The sequence below is a fragment of the Sceloporus undulatus genome, chromosome 6, assembly GCF_019175285.1.
Source record: "Sceloporus undulatus isolate JIND9_A2432 ecotype Alabama chromosome 6, SceUnd_v1.1, whole genome shotgun sequence".
Taxonomy (NCBI): domain Eukaryota; kingdom Metazoa; phylum Chordata; class Lepidosauria; order Squamata; family Phrynosomatidae; genus Sceloporus; species Sceloporus undulatus.
This window is the reverse complement of record NC_056527.1, coordinates 18,716,017-18,730,930: the sequence shown is the minus strand read 5'-3', so window position 1 is coordinate 18,730,930 and position 14,914 is coordinate 18,716,017. Positions and strand designations below refer to the sequence as shown.

General features: G+C 39.4%; 1 protein-coding gene across 1 annotated transcript in view; it reads right to left on the bottom strand.

Annotated features, from left to right (window-relative positions):
* Positions 1-224: 224 nt before the first annotated feature.
* PARD3 (par-3 family cell polarity regulator) overlaps positions 225-14,914 on the bottom strand; it is a 697,528-nt gene continuing 682,838 nt past the window's right edge. Inside the window, 3 exon segments of the mRNA XM_042472372.1 lie at positions 225-2,254; positions 2,256-2,388; positions 10,526-10,653. Coding sequence (XP_042328306.1) covers positions 1,994-2,254; positions 2,256-2,388; positions 10,526-10,653 — 522 coding nt within the window. The 3' untranslated portion in view covers positions 225-1,993.

The following is a 14,914-nucleotide window of genomic DNA, read 5'->3' as shown; positions in this document are numbered from 1 at the left end:
GTTGTTTGATTACAGCCGTACTCTCCTTGGAAACTAACCATAGGCTCAGGCCTGTTTCTTATTATAGTTGTAATCAGAGGTGTATGAAAGCATTTAGCCTCCTTTCTCTCTTTGGAAACATTTCTGGCACTCTAAAGGGCCTACCAATCATTTCCCCCCTGTGTTTATACTGAGAAGAAAACTTAAACCACCAGGTTTCACAACTTTTGTGAAATAATTACAGCATCAACTACAGATGGATCCAGTTTTTGCAGACTTCAAAAGGATCTTGAAACCAAGACAAAAACAGTCTTTTTTATTCTAAATTTCTGTATTTACAGAGAGTGCCATTTTACACAGTGTGTCAGTCTCCATGTAAAAGAGCCATAATCATCCAAAGTCATTGTGCTTACATTAGTAACAAATCTTTAACACTTGAGTATTGTATATTAACAAACAAACAAAATTAACAAACAGGCATAAAAGACAGAGATAACATGTGCTGAATTTTCACATAGAATCTAGAAACAGGATGAGGCAAAAATAAAATGGGACAGGTTCCTTTCTTTCTTAAAGGCAAATTATCAATCAAATACCATACATGATACTTTTTTCCTTTGTTCATTTATGCATGATATGCTGAGCTTTAATCTCAAGCTTTTCCAAATCAGGATTTGCAGGCACTTTAGCAATCCAGTACATATATCTATACATCTATATAGAGATATAGAGATATATTTCACAATACATGGAAATTCAGACCCTCAAACACAAAACCAGCTGTTGCAAAGGAAAATTTCATATACCCAATATGCACATTAAAAATATCTCTGCTAGCACAATCTTTTTGTTTCTGTTATTTTTGGACATCAACATATTTTCACAATGATACATACCAATTCCCTCCCCCTCCCCCCACATTTATTTTTCTATTCATATGCTTTAGTGGTTGATCTTCATCATGATACTGAGATGCAAAAATACCATAATGTGGAAGCACAGTGTACATTGTCCACAAGGCTTTACAAACTGTCAAAAAAGAGAGGTTTTTAAAAAAACTATTTTTAGTTCAAAAATAGAATTTAGTTTTATTTTGTCCAGCATTTCCCCCTCCAACAAAAGAAATTAAATTATCATGATATGCTGTAACTGAGTAATGATCTATCTATAATCCATTCTGAGGTGGAATTCATTTCGAAGGCAAGGGGAAACATTTTATAAAAAAATAAACTTGCTTAACCAAGCCAGAGTCCTCCCCCTCCCACCATTTCGTATGGTTCATGAAATAAGACATTTCCCCCCACTGTTATTGGCCAAGCTTAAGTTATATAAATACGTTTCCACTGATAATATAAGGTATATATATTTAAGGTATAAGACAAATGTATGAAGGTCCCCAGTATAAATGAAATATAATAGCAGTGTCTTTTTCTTTTTTGCTTAGGAATGAGGATAAAGCTTTTCGATAGGACTCAAGAGTGAACATGTGCAGGCAAAGAAAAAGAGAATTTCACCATACAGACATTTAAATATTAATCAACTATAAACCATCCAGGACCAGAGATCTTGCACAGACATCTGCCTTACAGTTTACAGCTGATATGTACCCTTTTCCCTCAACCCAAAGGGGATAACAGTTATGGCAATGCTTTGTTTAATTAGAAACCAATTCATTATGTATGTTGGAACCATAACTCATTAAAAAGTTGAACACCTGATAACAAAATGTGGCAAAGCAGCCACTGATAGCACAGGACTTGATAACAAAGACACATCACTTGCCTAGAGTATGATTGTTAGATGATGGAAAGTCCTTGTGTGGATATAACACTTGAGACACAATGGCAAAGACATAAGGCCCTCTGATTCTTTGCCCGTATTGCTAAAGGCACTGAAGCAGACATGAATTCCTTAGCACCTCCACTTTTAAAAGTTTGTTTTTCTTCCCAAAATACAAGTCTCTTCATATGAAAATGTTCTTTTATTGCATGGGATGTTCACCTTTTCCTTTGACTCAAGAATAAAAAGGTCTTCCCTTTTCTGGTGTTTGTAATCTGTTCAGCCTGGCAACCTGAGATGGTGAAGGTGGTACATCTTGCCTGAAAGGGCCTTTGGCAGTGGCATAATTAGGGTCTTGAACTTTCTTATAGGAGTCATAGTTGCTGGACCCTTCCGAAGCTGTCTTTTTTTTCATCTGCTGCTCTTTCCTCCTTTGTTCTTGACGCAACAGCTCTTGTGTTTCAAGCATTACCCGTGCATTGAAGCCATGGCCCCCCCATGTAGCCATTTCGTGAGCCCTGATAACTGGAATACCTTGGGTTGTCTTTTGCACTTTGGAAACCTTCACCTGGAGGGTAGTTCTGCTCCCAAGAATCTTGAGACACGGAGCTTGCATTTTTACGGCTTTGCCTGAAAACAAAAAGATATGTATATATTTAGAAATAAATTGCATGATACTCACCTCAAAGGTTTATTCTTGAAAACATTTTTATTTCAGCTTTCTGACTCAATGTAATGAACTCAGGTCAGGTTAGATCACATATGGTTTCAAGCAACAAACCATGCCAGATGGGTTATAAACCAAACAGTGGTCCCAAACATTCTCAAAAGCCATTACATGAATCAATGAAAGATTGAATTATGAATCAATGAAAGATTATTACTACTGTGTGCTACTGGAGAGCGGGATCATGGATGGCTTTTGCCTTCATATTCTACTTGTGGGTTTCCTAAAAAAAAAAAATAGTTGGCCATTGTGGAAAACAGGACAGTACAGTAGATCAGGACTATTTAAAGTGGTGGTCCAGGGACTGGTGATGGCCCCTGAGCCATTGGCTGACAGCTCCTGACTAGTTTTAAAGGAAACAAAGAAACAATTGTAGTTAATGAGCGCAAATATCGTATGCTTCCCTGGCACATTAGAACAAAGAAAGCACAAAGCAGCAGAAGAAATTTGTGCGCTTAAGAAACACAGTGACACAACAAACTGGGCTATATTCCCTTGTCATGTTAGAGTCCCAGATGATGATGTCAGCTTGGCAGCTAGTAGGCTCTTCTCACCCTCTCACCCTCAGAGTGTCTGCCTTGTCTCTTCTGCTTAGAGTAACCAGCAATTCTTCAATTTAAAGGTGTTCCTTGAGGCACTACACTATAAATATTCACAGTTTGACAGCTACTACTGTAATAGCAATTAGAACCTTCAGACTTAACGCTACAATAGACCAGGACATGAGGCATTAGTATGCAGGAGGTTAACAACCCTGACTGCCAAAGGCCTGTCTTTTACTTCATGAAGCCCTGCAAGTCATCCCACTGCCGATGAAGACTGTTTACAAGATATGCAGTATTTGAACCTTCTTGAAACACAAGGATGTTTGAATACATTGTGCATAATTCACACTACAGGCACTTTTTACTTGATGCAGCCTACTAAACACTAGGAAGCTGCCTTGGTCTAAATCAATTGATTCTGACTGGAGGCTCACCAGAAATACTGTTCCTCTGTGTTGTATCACAGTGTTGAAAAGGACATGCATCAAGGAGGAGGGATTTGGTGTTATGTAGAGGAGTGGGGCTGTTTAGACATCCTCTCAAAGAAAGTGGCTCCACATACATGTGAGGCAGAGCAGAACTTGGTCCACTTCCTGGAAGATTCTGGGAGCTGTACTTTTTAAATGTTGCTTTATCAAACTCTGAGGCTGCATCTACACCACAGAGTTAATGCAGATTGACAAAGCTTTAATGGCCATCGTTCAATGCTATGGAACTCTGAGATTTGTAGTTTTGTGAGATATTTAGCCTTCTTTGTCAGAGAGCTCTGGTGCCAATGACAAACAACAAATACCAGGATTTAATAGGATGCAACCATAATAAGTAAAGAGGTGTCAAACTGCATTAATTCTGCAGTTTGGCCGCAGCCTGAGAGCACAAATAAGAAAGGTGTGGGAGAAGATAATGGTAACAGGCAGGAGTAAGTTAAACCCTTGCCTCCTTGTACTTGTGACAAGCAAACTGTGTTGCCTGAAAACTATTTCCCTTTGCCTGCAATGGAGGAAAGTGGGGAAGATGGAGTGAGGGTACTTTCCTTTCCCAACTTACCAAGAAGAACAGACAGACAAGCCTTCCTACAACAATTAACAGAAAATAGAGCACAAAGAACCACAGCCACATCGTTTACTGGAGATGGTTACACAGAACATACAACTCTCTTGCTAAAAAGGTTCCCTATGCTACTAGTTGTTTTTGGGCACAATCCAAAGTGCTGGTTATGACCTATTAAGCCTTACATGGCTTAGGTCCAGGCTACTGACAGACTATATCCCTCAAGGAGACTGTTCAGGCCCTGAGTTCCTCAGAAGAAGCCCTTTTTTTAGTCCTACCACCTTCACAGACATGATATGGGGAGACACATGATAAGGCCTTCTCAGTGGCTGCCCCCTAGGCTCTGGATTGCTCTTCCTAGGGAAGTTAAAATAGCTCTGCCTTACAATCCTTTCATCATCAAAGGGCAGGTTAGAAATAAATATGATGATTGAGGAAGAGCAGGAGGAGGAGAAGGATAGACAAAGAATGAGAGGTCAACTCTGTTCATTTATTTAGATATTATACAGTATCCCTGCCTGTATCAAAAAACCTCAGTGCTGGGTACAGACAGGAAATAATGTGAGATACAAGTTGAGTGTCCCTTATCCAAAATGCTTGGGACAAGAAGTGTTTCGGATTTCGGATTTGTCTGGATTTTGAATATTTTCATATACACTGGACCCTTGTTATACTCTGGGATTTGGTTCCAAGATCCCCTGTGTATAACAAAATCCGTGGATGCTCAAGCCCCATTAAATATAATGACATAGCAAAATGGTGTCCTTTATAAAAAATGGAAAATGAAGGTTTGATATTTGACATTTATATTTTTTGGAACATTTTCAAACAATGTATGCTTGAATCTGTGTATAAAAAATCAGTGTATGAGAAGGACCAACTGTACATAGTGAAATATCTTGGAAATGGGACCCAAATCTAAATATGAAATTCATTTACGTTTCATATATGCCTTATAAACATAGCTTTAATGAAGATCCCAACTCTAGGTAATTTCTCCCCCTCCCCAATAAGTTGCCCCTTCACTCTCTCATCACATAATGCAGAAGCAGAACCTATCAAAATAGGTGCCAGGGAATTCAGTGGATACCCAGGGAGAAAATGGGCCTGGAAGAAAGCTTCATGGGTCACCTAGGAACAGTAAGAATGTTTTTGGCATCAACAATGGTGCCAATGGTATACACAACACCCAATGACCATGACAGCTAAGGGATTCTGGAAATTATGGCCCAAGCTCTAAATCCAATTGCTAGTTCCTGCTAGAGTAGGACCATTGTATTTACTACTGAATGTTAAGAAAATGTGTATGCAGCTCCCACTGATTTAAAGAGTCTACTTTACTTAGGAATCACAATAGATTTTAGCCTCCAAAAGTAAGCTTTTCAAGTTACTCATTAGGCCATTTATTGTTTTGAAATGTGCTTTTAATGTTTTCAAATAGTGAATTTGTTAAAATTAATTTGAGAGACTGAATTGTGACAAAGAGCTTACTTTTAGTAGATAATAGGAATGAGAAAGGTAGAGCTTGTGACAAAGGGAACTAGCACCTAATGCTTGGGGATGAAGTGGAGGATTTCAAAATATAAATGCTCTGACTTGGAAAAGAATCACCTGAATAGGATAAAAGACGAGATCCAAAGAAATCTCAGCCTGGACTTGCACTGCCTTGTATTAGCCACTGTGACTACTGCTGCATTCCACATAACTCACCATTTCTTTCTATTCTCTACCTCCCTACTTCCCTTTGTGCTTTCAAACTTACCTGACATGAATACAGAGATAATAGCAGCAGCAACTAACACATTCTTTGTTTCTTCCTCTCTCCTTCCCTCTCTCTTACCTTCACTACATCATCACTGGATATAAACCCAAGTTACCTTGGAAATACAGTAGTGTATGACAAGTGGCATCACTAGATTGGCATCACCTGGTGCAGTAAACATTCGCCTCATCTTATATTACACTATATGGAATGGTGTATGGTAATGTTTGTTGTGCTAATGTTACTCATAAATTGTAATTCTGTTATATCACTGAATGTAATGGCAACAGTTGCAACATAAACAAATAGCAAAATTAAAATTGTACCTTTAAATTACTATCTCATACGCACAGCTTAAATTTATTTACATTTACCCAGCTTCATGTGGTTAAAGTGAAAATTTGGTAAAATGTCAAGTTTTTAAAGAAAATTTTAAAAGAGTTTGCCTCAGATGCTGCTGCTGAATAACCACAGGAGACCATGTTGGAGGAAAGGCCACAACTTTATTAAGCAAACCATTGGTAGGGTTGGCACAAAGCATGAGGTCAGGATCTGCGAAATCAAACAACCCCACATTTGTCTGATTAACCACAACCTGGCACCCACCAGGCATTGGGATGACCTAGGGGCTAAGGAACACCGTATGACCGCATCTCTGCCATGTGTTCACATATTCGCTAAGCCCCTAGTCACCGGGAGGCGCTCTCGCGTTATGGCCCCCGCAATGGCCATATGCCTGCCCTATTCGCCCCCGGGTCCCGACTGACTCCCAAACCAGAGCTCCGTAGCCCTGGTACCACACCGTGCAGATCCTGGCCTATGCTGCCGCCCCAAAGTTGTGACAAAAAACCCAAACCCAAGCGGTGGGTGGGTGGGAGAAGGCTCAGCTCCTCCTCCCTTCCTGCTTGGCTCCTAACCATCCGGAGCCAAGCGCCGACTGAGGGCCAGGGCTGGCAGCACGGCCTATATAGGCCTAAGCCCCACCCTCAGTACCACCTGACCAGGAGACTCCTCCTCCAGGGCAGCTGAACCAATCATCTGCCCTGGAGGACCGGAACTCCCGGTCACCGAGCCCAGCTCCCAGAGCGTCGCAGGGCGGAAGGGCCTCCCTTTCGCCCCGCGCACCAATAGGGAGCTGGGGCAAGCCCCAGAGCACTCTGGGGCTTGTAGTCGTTCGCTGCGTCTAGCGGCAAAGCGGTCAGCCCGCCGAGTCGGGCAACCGCTTTAAAATAACAATATCAAGAAGAAGAACTGAGGCCTTCCTTTTCTCTGCCCACTGAACTTCGCCCCACACATGCTTTCTCTTCTGCTGAAGTCCAGCAGTTTAAAGGGATGTGGGTGAATGCCACAGTCCATTTGTGTCAAAGAGCAGATGTTTGGGGAGCAGTGGGTGTCACCTGGGAGCTGCCCGTACCCCTCTAGTGATGCCCCTGATTACTCTTCTTTTATTGGACCCAAGGGTTTCTTCCACTGGGGATACTGCTGGCTGAGTTTTGTCCCAGGAACCTCAATAAAAGGATAGATAAATATGGGACCAAGAGAAATAAAGAACTTATTCCAGTGGATGGACTGGCACCAGCTAAATGGAGAAGTTGCATAATGCCAAGAAGAAAAATCGGTACACTGGATAAAGGCAATGGCAAGGACAAAGATTATGAGCTTTCTTTTTTTAACAGATAATTCAAACTTTCTCATGTCACTGTGGTGGCATCTGCAAATGACCTTGTTGTTTTTGACATTCCACTTCTCTTTGTATCCAGGTAAGTTGAAGACATGGAGAAATTATGTGCAAATAACATATACAAAGAATATGTATGTGCAGCTCAGTGAGACCCCTGAGTGAATATATTCAACCTGGATACATTTAAACCTTTGTTTAGGTTTATATAAGCCTCCTAAAATGACTCAATTCTAAATCCCATTGTAAAACAATTTACAGCAAACTGAATGAGCCTCCTGTGTCTACGAGGCTGCCAAATTTTCTGAGATGCAGTAAAACAACTTTTCAATAGCATACTCCCACTTGGAGGTGAATATGACTTTATAGAATTTCACAATGGAAATGAGAAGGATTAATTGAGGAGAAACTTCATTTACTTTCTGTCAGCAAGAAAGCTGGTTTAAAATTGGACTGTTTACACTGCTCTTATGGAAAGATACTAAAATAAATTAAGACGTTTGGAAGCAAGTTATGTTTAAAACTGCATGAATGTAGATTATTCATGAAATGGGAGAAACAAAGACTACAGTACTTATTAATTTTTGCATAGATGTTTTGTAGAACAGACTTTGAACAAACTGTTTTGAACTGTGTATAAATACAGGCTTATCCATAGCCTGCTATAATTCATGTACTGCATGCTTTTCTGACAGTTAATTGAAGACATAATTTTAGGAGTTTACAAAGTGTAGCCATAGAATTCAAAGACATAGCTGTGTTAGTCTGTAAAATCAGTATCTAGAGAGCTTGTAGCATTAATTAAAGAAATAAAAGAATTCTGCTGGAACAGAACAAAAGGTATCCATTTTCCTACTGAGACTATTAGGTGCTTATGGAAAACCTACCAACAGATCACACAGGTAATTTGTGGTTAAGAAAAAGGCATAAAAATGTCCCCTTTTTGATCATAGACCACTTGTTTATTAACTTGCAGATGTTGGTCTCCACTGCTGATCAATCCTAGTGCTCAGGGATGATGGGGGTTGTACTCTAACAATATCTGGAGTCCTACAGGTCCCCCCACATGCTAGCAAGGTACTTGAGAAATATATAACTCTTTTACCTAAGGTACCACTCCCATGGTTTCATTCCCCATTTCTCATCCAAGGCCTCTTATCATCTCAAACTTCACTAACCTCATTCAATCTTCCATGAAATCAATGTACAGAGGGGTGGAGTGGGGACAAAAACCCTTGGCTTCCATAAAACGTGTTCCCATTACACCACAGCCAAATAAAACCTCTCCCACACCTCTTCCTCCCTCAAAGGGGCAACTATTCTTCCTAATCCAGTCTTCTATTCAAATTCCAAATGCCATTAGTTTTGAAAACTGTCTCACACACATTTAAAAAAAGATTCAAACCAACCATGCCCCAAGCCAATCCAAATCATTTATTGAATACCTGAAGGCCTTAGGTGCAGCTCTATGATAGTCACAAGCATCACACCCCCACATCTTTCCTTTAGAATTCATCTCCCTTTTGGAATCTTAAGTTGCCAATGAACACTTTGCATATAAATCTTGATTTTAAACTAAGACACATCTATAGACAGCATTTAACTATTGGAACCAATTAAATATGTCAGAAAGTTGGACATGGCCCAACGTGAAATAACTTTTCACAGTAATCTCTCTGTTCACTCAATTAATTCTTTTATGACATACGTCTACATCATCATCCAAAATTCACTCAATAACAAGCTATAAAAGAAAGAAGATTTCCATTACCATGGCTTCCTCTTATCAAATTCATATCTATTTTTCCTTTTATATGTGAAATTATAATATATAAGACCAGGAAGCTACATGATTTCATACTATGGTTCCATGAGCTACAGAGCCATGCGCTATAGAGCAGCTATGGTTTGTGTGCCCTTTGCATATTCTGAGCTTTCACGGCAGTTCCTGGTTATTTATCTGGCCAGCCTGAATTTTTCAATATGAGTGCCAAACTAGATTTAGAGACACAGAACTGGGTGGAGGAAAGTGGAGTTCTCTGTTCTCCTCACCCCACAACAGTATCTCAAGCCTCTTGAAAATATTACACAGAGTTTATGGAAAGCAAAGACCACATAATTTTCCATCTTGCCTGCAAGGTATTTTCTGTTGATCTTGAAAGAGTGTCCACATTTGTGAGAACAGATTGTTGTATAAAGTATGTGAGATGTGGAGATAAGCTGTTGCCCTTTGCATGAACTTTTAAAAATCAGAAGCCTCAATTGGATATGTGTATGTATGTGTGTGCGTGCGCACTCAAAGCAGGATCTAACTAATTATATTCATCTCTAGTCTCTAACAGATGGAATGCAAATGGATGGGCCACATAATGGTTTCCATCCCAGATATACAGGCATTTATTAAAATATTGCAAGAGACTCTTCCCACCTGTATACATTGATGGACTCTGTATAGACCAGTGGTGGGCATCTGTGCAGAAGGCAAGGGCCATTTTTCCTTCCTGTGCCAACATGGTGGGTAGCTTCAGAGTATTTCAGTGCACTTGAAGCAGTATGATGTCAAACCCATCCACCATTTGAACTGATATTTGGCCAATATTTTTTTTCTTTTGGAGGGTGTTTTGGGGAGGTTTGCGGGGCTTTGGGAAGACAAGAGAACCAAAGCTGCTGCCTTTTTAGGAGGCTCTGGATACTTTTGGCTGGTTTAGGGGCAAAACAATGCCTGATTGTTATTTTTTTAAAGGATCTGGGGCTTTGAGGGGCTTCTGGAGGGAGTCCCAAGGGCCACACTAAGTGTCCCAAGGGCTGAATGCAGTGAATTGCTTACGTACAGTGATATCCTCCATGCTGTTATTCTTTCCTCATGCATTAATTTAGTTATATATGAATATCCCATAATGGATTCCTCTTACTAAGGAAGTCATAGTACTAGAGTTCTTTATTTCTGTTGGAATAAACTGGCTTCGTGATCACATTTGACATCCAGTTTTAGCCATTTGCCATACCTGGGTAATGAACTGTACTGCCGCTGAGCCTGCTGGAAACTTTCTCTTTCCTCTTGTCGTTGCTTTTGCATCTGAACCTCTACCGATACAGAATGCCTCCCACTTTGCGAGTACGACTTTGAATTTGGCTAAGAGAAAAAGAATAGAAAGTGACTGACTGACAGACAGACTGAGCATCAAGCATTTATAGACTGAGCTTCAAGCATTTCTCTATTGACTCTCAACCCACCAATGCCCCCAAAGTGATACACAACAGGCAAAAAAAGTCATTTAAATACACAAAAGGATATCAAAACTTAAAACAGTTTAAAAACCTCAGGAAGTTAAAACAACCAGAGCAGCTAACACTGGACATCCGTTCTTAAAGGACTTAAAGCCATATGAAACAACACAATCTTCGTGCCCTTTGGAAAATCAACAGGGATGAAGCCAGCTTGACTTCCTTGACTTCCACAGGTTTAAAAATGGTTTATTTGAAAACAATAAATAATTCTGATTTTCTGTACAGAGGCAAATAAAAACCCCTTCCCCTGATTAAGAACAAAGATTCTTAACAGTATACAGTAGATTCTTGCATGATTTCTTTTTTTAAATAACATTTTGAATAACTTTTTGTCTTTGGAATAAGATAATTCTTAAGGCAAGGCCTTAAGAACTATGTTGTTCTTTGTCCTCTCTGAAGACAAAAGAGTGGAATCCCAGGTCAGCTCAGTACTACACATCTTCGCCCTGACTTTTGCCCTCATTAGAAAGTCCATTTTGAATAATGCTATATTTATTCACTCAAAATCATCAGCATTGGATAAAATTCAGCATTTTCATCTTTAGTGTTGGAGGCGAGGGAAGGAGGAGAATTTATGGAAATTTGGGGAAAGGGAAACAGGGCAGGAGAAATGAAAGGAAATTAGATTAGCGAAAAAAAAGGATTATAGTAGTAAACTCAAGTGTGCCTTTTTCAGACAACAAAAAATTATAATGCAGTGTTCTTAATTTTAGCAACAATAGCTATACTACAACTGCTTGCACCAGTGCGCATGGGTATGTACACACCCAGCCGAATCTGCATTGCAGAAATAATGAAGTTTGACACTGCTTTAACTGTCATCCTATGGAATGCTGGGATTTGTAGTTTGTTGTGGCACCAGAGCTCTCTGACAGAGAAGACAAGGGAAATAATAGTGCCACTCTATTCTGTTTGGGTCAGACACCACCTGAAATATTGTGTCCAGTTCTGGGCACCACAATTCAAAGAGGACATTGAGAAACTAGAGCATGTCCAAAGGAGGCCAATAACATGGTGAAGGGTCTGGAAACCATGTCCTATGAAGAACGACTCAGGGAGCTGGGGATGTTTAGCCTGGAGAAAAGAAGGTTAAGAAGTGATATGATAGCCCTGTTTAAATATTTGAAGAGATGTCATATTGAGGAGGGAGTGAGCTTGTTTTCTGCTGCTCCAGAGAAGAGGACCCGGAATTCTGGGAATTGCAGTTTGTTATGGCACCAACACTCTGCAGGTCCTGCCCCACCAACTGAGAACCACTGACTTATAAAATAAAGGATCAGAAAGACACAGAGGAAGCACCCAGCTTTGTTATGTTGTGGCATGTGTTACATTTGAAATATATATTAATAATAGGAATAACTTATTGCCCCCTTCCAAATCACAGGATAATTTTTGAACTGATGTTCTCTTTTCATTTTGCTGCTCTTCTGGATATATATGTAATTAGCATTTATATGCAGGATATTTTTTCTTCTCCTCTTCTTTGTTCTTGTTGTTTTATTTGTTCTATTAATATTGTGGGCCCTTGGTATCCACTAAGGTTCATTTCCAGGACCTCCTGTGGATACCAAAATATGTGGATGCTGAAGTCCCATTAAACACAATGACATAGTAAAATTGTGTTCATTATATAAAATAGCTAAATCATGGTTTGCTTTTTGTAATTTATATATATTTAAAATATTGACAAGCTGTGGATGCTTGAATCCATGGATAAAAACTCCATGAATATGAAGAACTGACTGAAATTTATTACATTTGGGTTGGGTGGGTACATTTACTTTGCAAAAACAGTAATTCAGTAATAAACAGGATTCAGCTTGATCCCATTTTGTGCTTTAAGTTGAGGAGTGGGGTGGGGATGGAGGACATCTTGACTTTTCCTTCAGGTGGTAAAATGCCTTGGGTCAGCTCTGCTTAAAAGGCAAGGTCTTACTTCCTCTTGACTCACATTAAGTTAAAAACATTTTTTTTAACAGCTGACAAGTGGGAATCGATAGCCACAAACCTCACAAAAAGACCAATCCCAACTGTTATGACTTTGAAAATCACTGACAATACATGGGAAAGAGGGAATCACATTAGTTTTATTTCACATCTGCACAGAATTTTTAATGCTGGCAACAGTGCATATCATGACTGTGAGATGTAAAACTAAATCCCCTTCTTCATCCCCTGCCATCAAGTGGAAAAATATATTGCTATGCACTGGAACACAAATTGTGTGCTCAAAGTATATCTCCCAAAACTACTTAACACCTGTACAAACAGGGCAGCACAAGGCAAAGTATAATTATCATAATTCTTTAAAGCTATCAAACAAAGCTGGCTGCTTCTTAACTGTGCAAATTTGCAGAGAACTCTTGGCCTTGTCTGTGAGGAGATGTATGACAAGTGCTGACCTTTTTAAATCACATGGGCCATCAAGGATGCTATAAAATGCAAGGCCCTGTTATATAAATAAATTGATGTTTATGTCTTCCATAGTGAAACAAGTGAAATTATCATGACTACTTGGAAGGTCTGTTAAAAAAAAGTGCAGGAGAAAAGGAAGTTCAACCAAAATGTTGATGCTTGTGCAATTTTTGGGCATATGATCCTTAAAAAGTATTTTAATCTCAGTAGAAGGAGTGCATTTTCTCAAATCTTGGAGAAATTACAACAAAACTGATTTTGCATAAAATTTATCTTCTTAATAGAGAAATATCAGATATATACTGCAGAATGAAATGCAAGTAATATGCATTTTTGTTGGGCCCATAAAAACACTCAGAGCTTCTGGAAAGATGCTCAAACAATTAAGAGGTATATCCTTTCATTGATTGTCAGGCACTACAGCCCTGACTCAAAGATGCCAGTCTATAGGATTTTAGAAGTAGACAGAAGTCCATTTTGCCACCAGAAATGCCCTTCCATTGCCATCTGGTCTCAGGTATATGCTTACAGAGCAATCTGTTGTCAGAATTGCTCTGCTAGCTAAAATCTGTCAGCACAAGAGCAGGAAAAGTGACAGTAAACTGGGGTTAAATTACATCAGATGCAAATCTCCTCCAGCCCAATGACATAGCCAAAAATGCTGGTGTAAATTTAAAGGAAGAGGCCAGTCCTTCGGTAGTTCCCAGCATTCTTACACTGGGAGTAGTTGGATTCAGCACTGCCTCAATTGGTTTAGTGTCAACTCATCAGGCCTCTGCCCATGTGGGCCAAGTCAACTGCATTTTAAAGAATCATTAAGAACTTGCAATCAGTCTGTGTATTCAGCCAAGAACAAAGATAATAAATGGGAAAAGGCTCAGTGTGGGTGACTGGCTGAAATGAATCTGGTTCACAAAATGTCCACAAAAACCTATAGCACAATAGATCTTTTGCTCTTTAAGGACTAACACAAAACTTTTTTTCCCTTTGGTTTAACAGACTAATATGTTTATTTTTCTTGAATATATGCATGGTTTACTTATGCTTTTGGTAAGATTACATCAGTAGTAAGATAATAAGTATGTAAGACTTATTACAAGAAAAAGATTCAGTATGTAATCCATTAGAATAGGTGAGCCAACCAAAATATAGCTCACATTCTTATTTCAAAGGATTGGAAGTGACATGTTTCATTAAGGCAGGGATGAATTTATGATCTGGGACCCATTTATACTGCACACTTACACTTTTACTTTAACTGACAAAGCTTTCTGAAGTTTGTAGTTTGGTGTGGCACTAGAACTCTCTGGCTGATAATTCTAAATTGTTGTATGCCTTCAAGTTATTTAGGCAAACCAATTATGGTTTTTTCCTGGGGCTGAGAGTGTGTGTCTCACCCAAGGTCATCCAGTGGGTTTCTATGGATGAGCAGGGAATCTAACACTTGTCTCCAGAATTGTAGTCTAGCGTAGTCCAATGTCAAACTACTACACCATGCTGGCCCTCATAATTCTAAATTCCCTTCTCTAAACTGCAAATCCTAGTATTCCACAAGACATAACCATAGCAGTTAAAATGGAATACTATGTATTATGTACAGTGTTGTGTAAATTTTACAGTGCTTTATAAACAAGCAAATAATGATGATGATGATGATGATGATGATGATGATGATGATGATGATGATGATG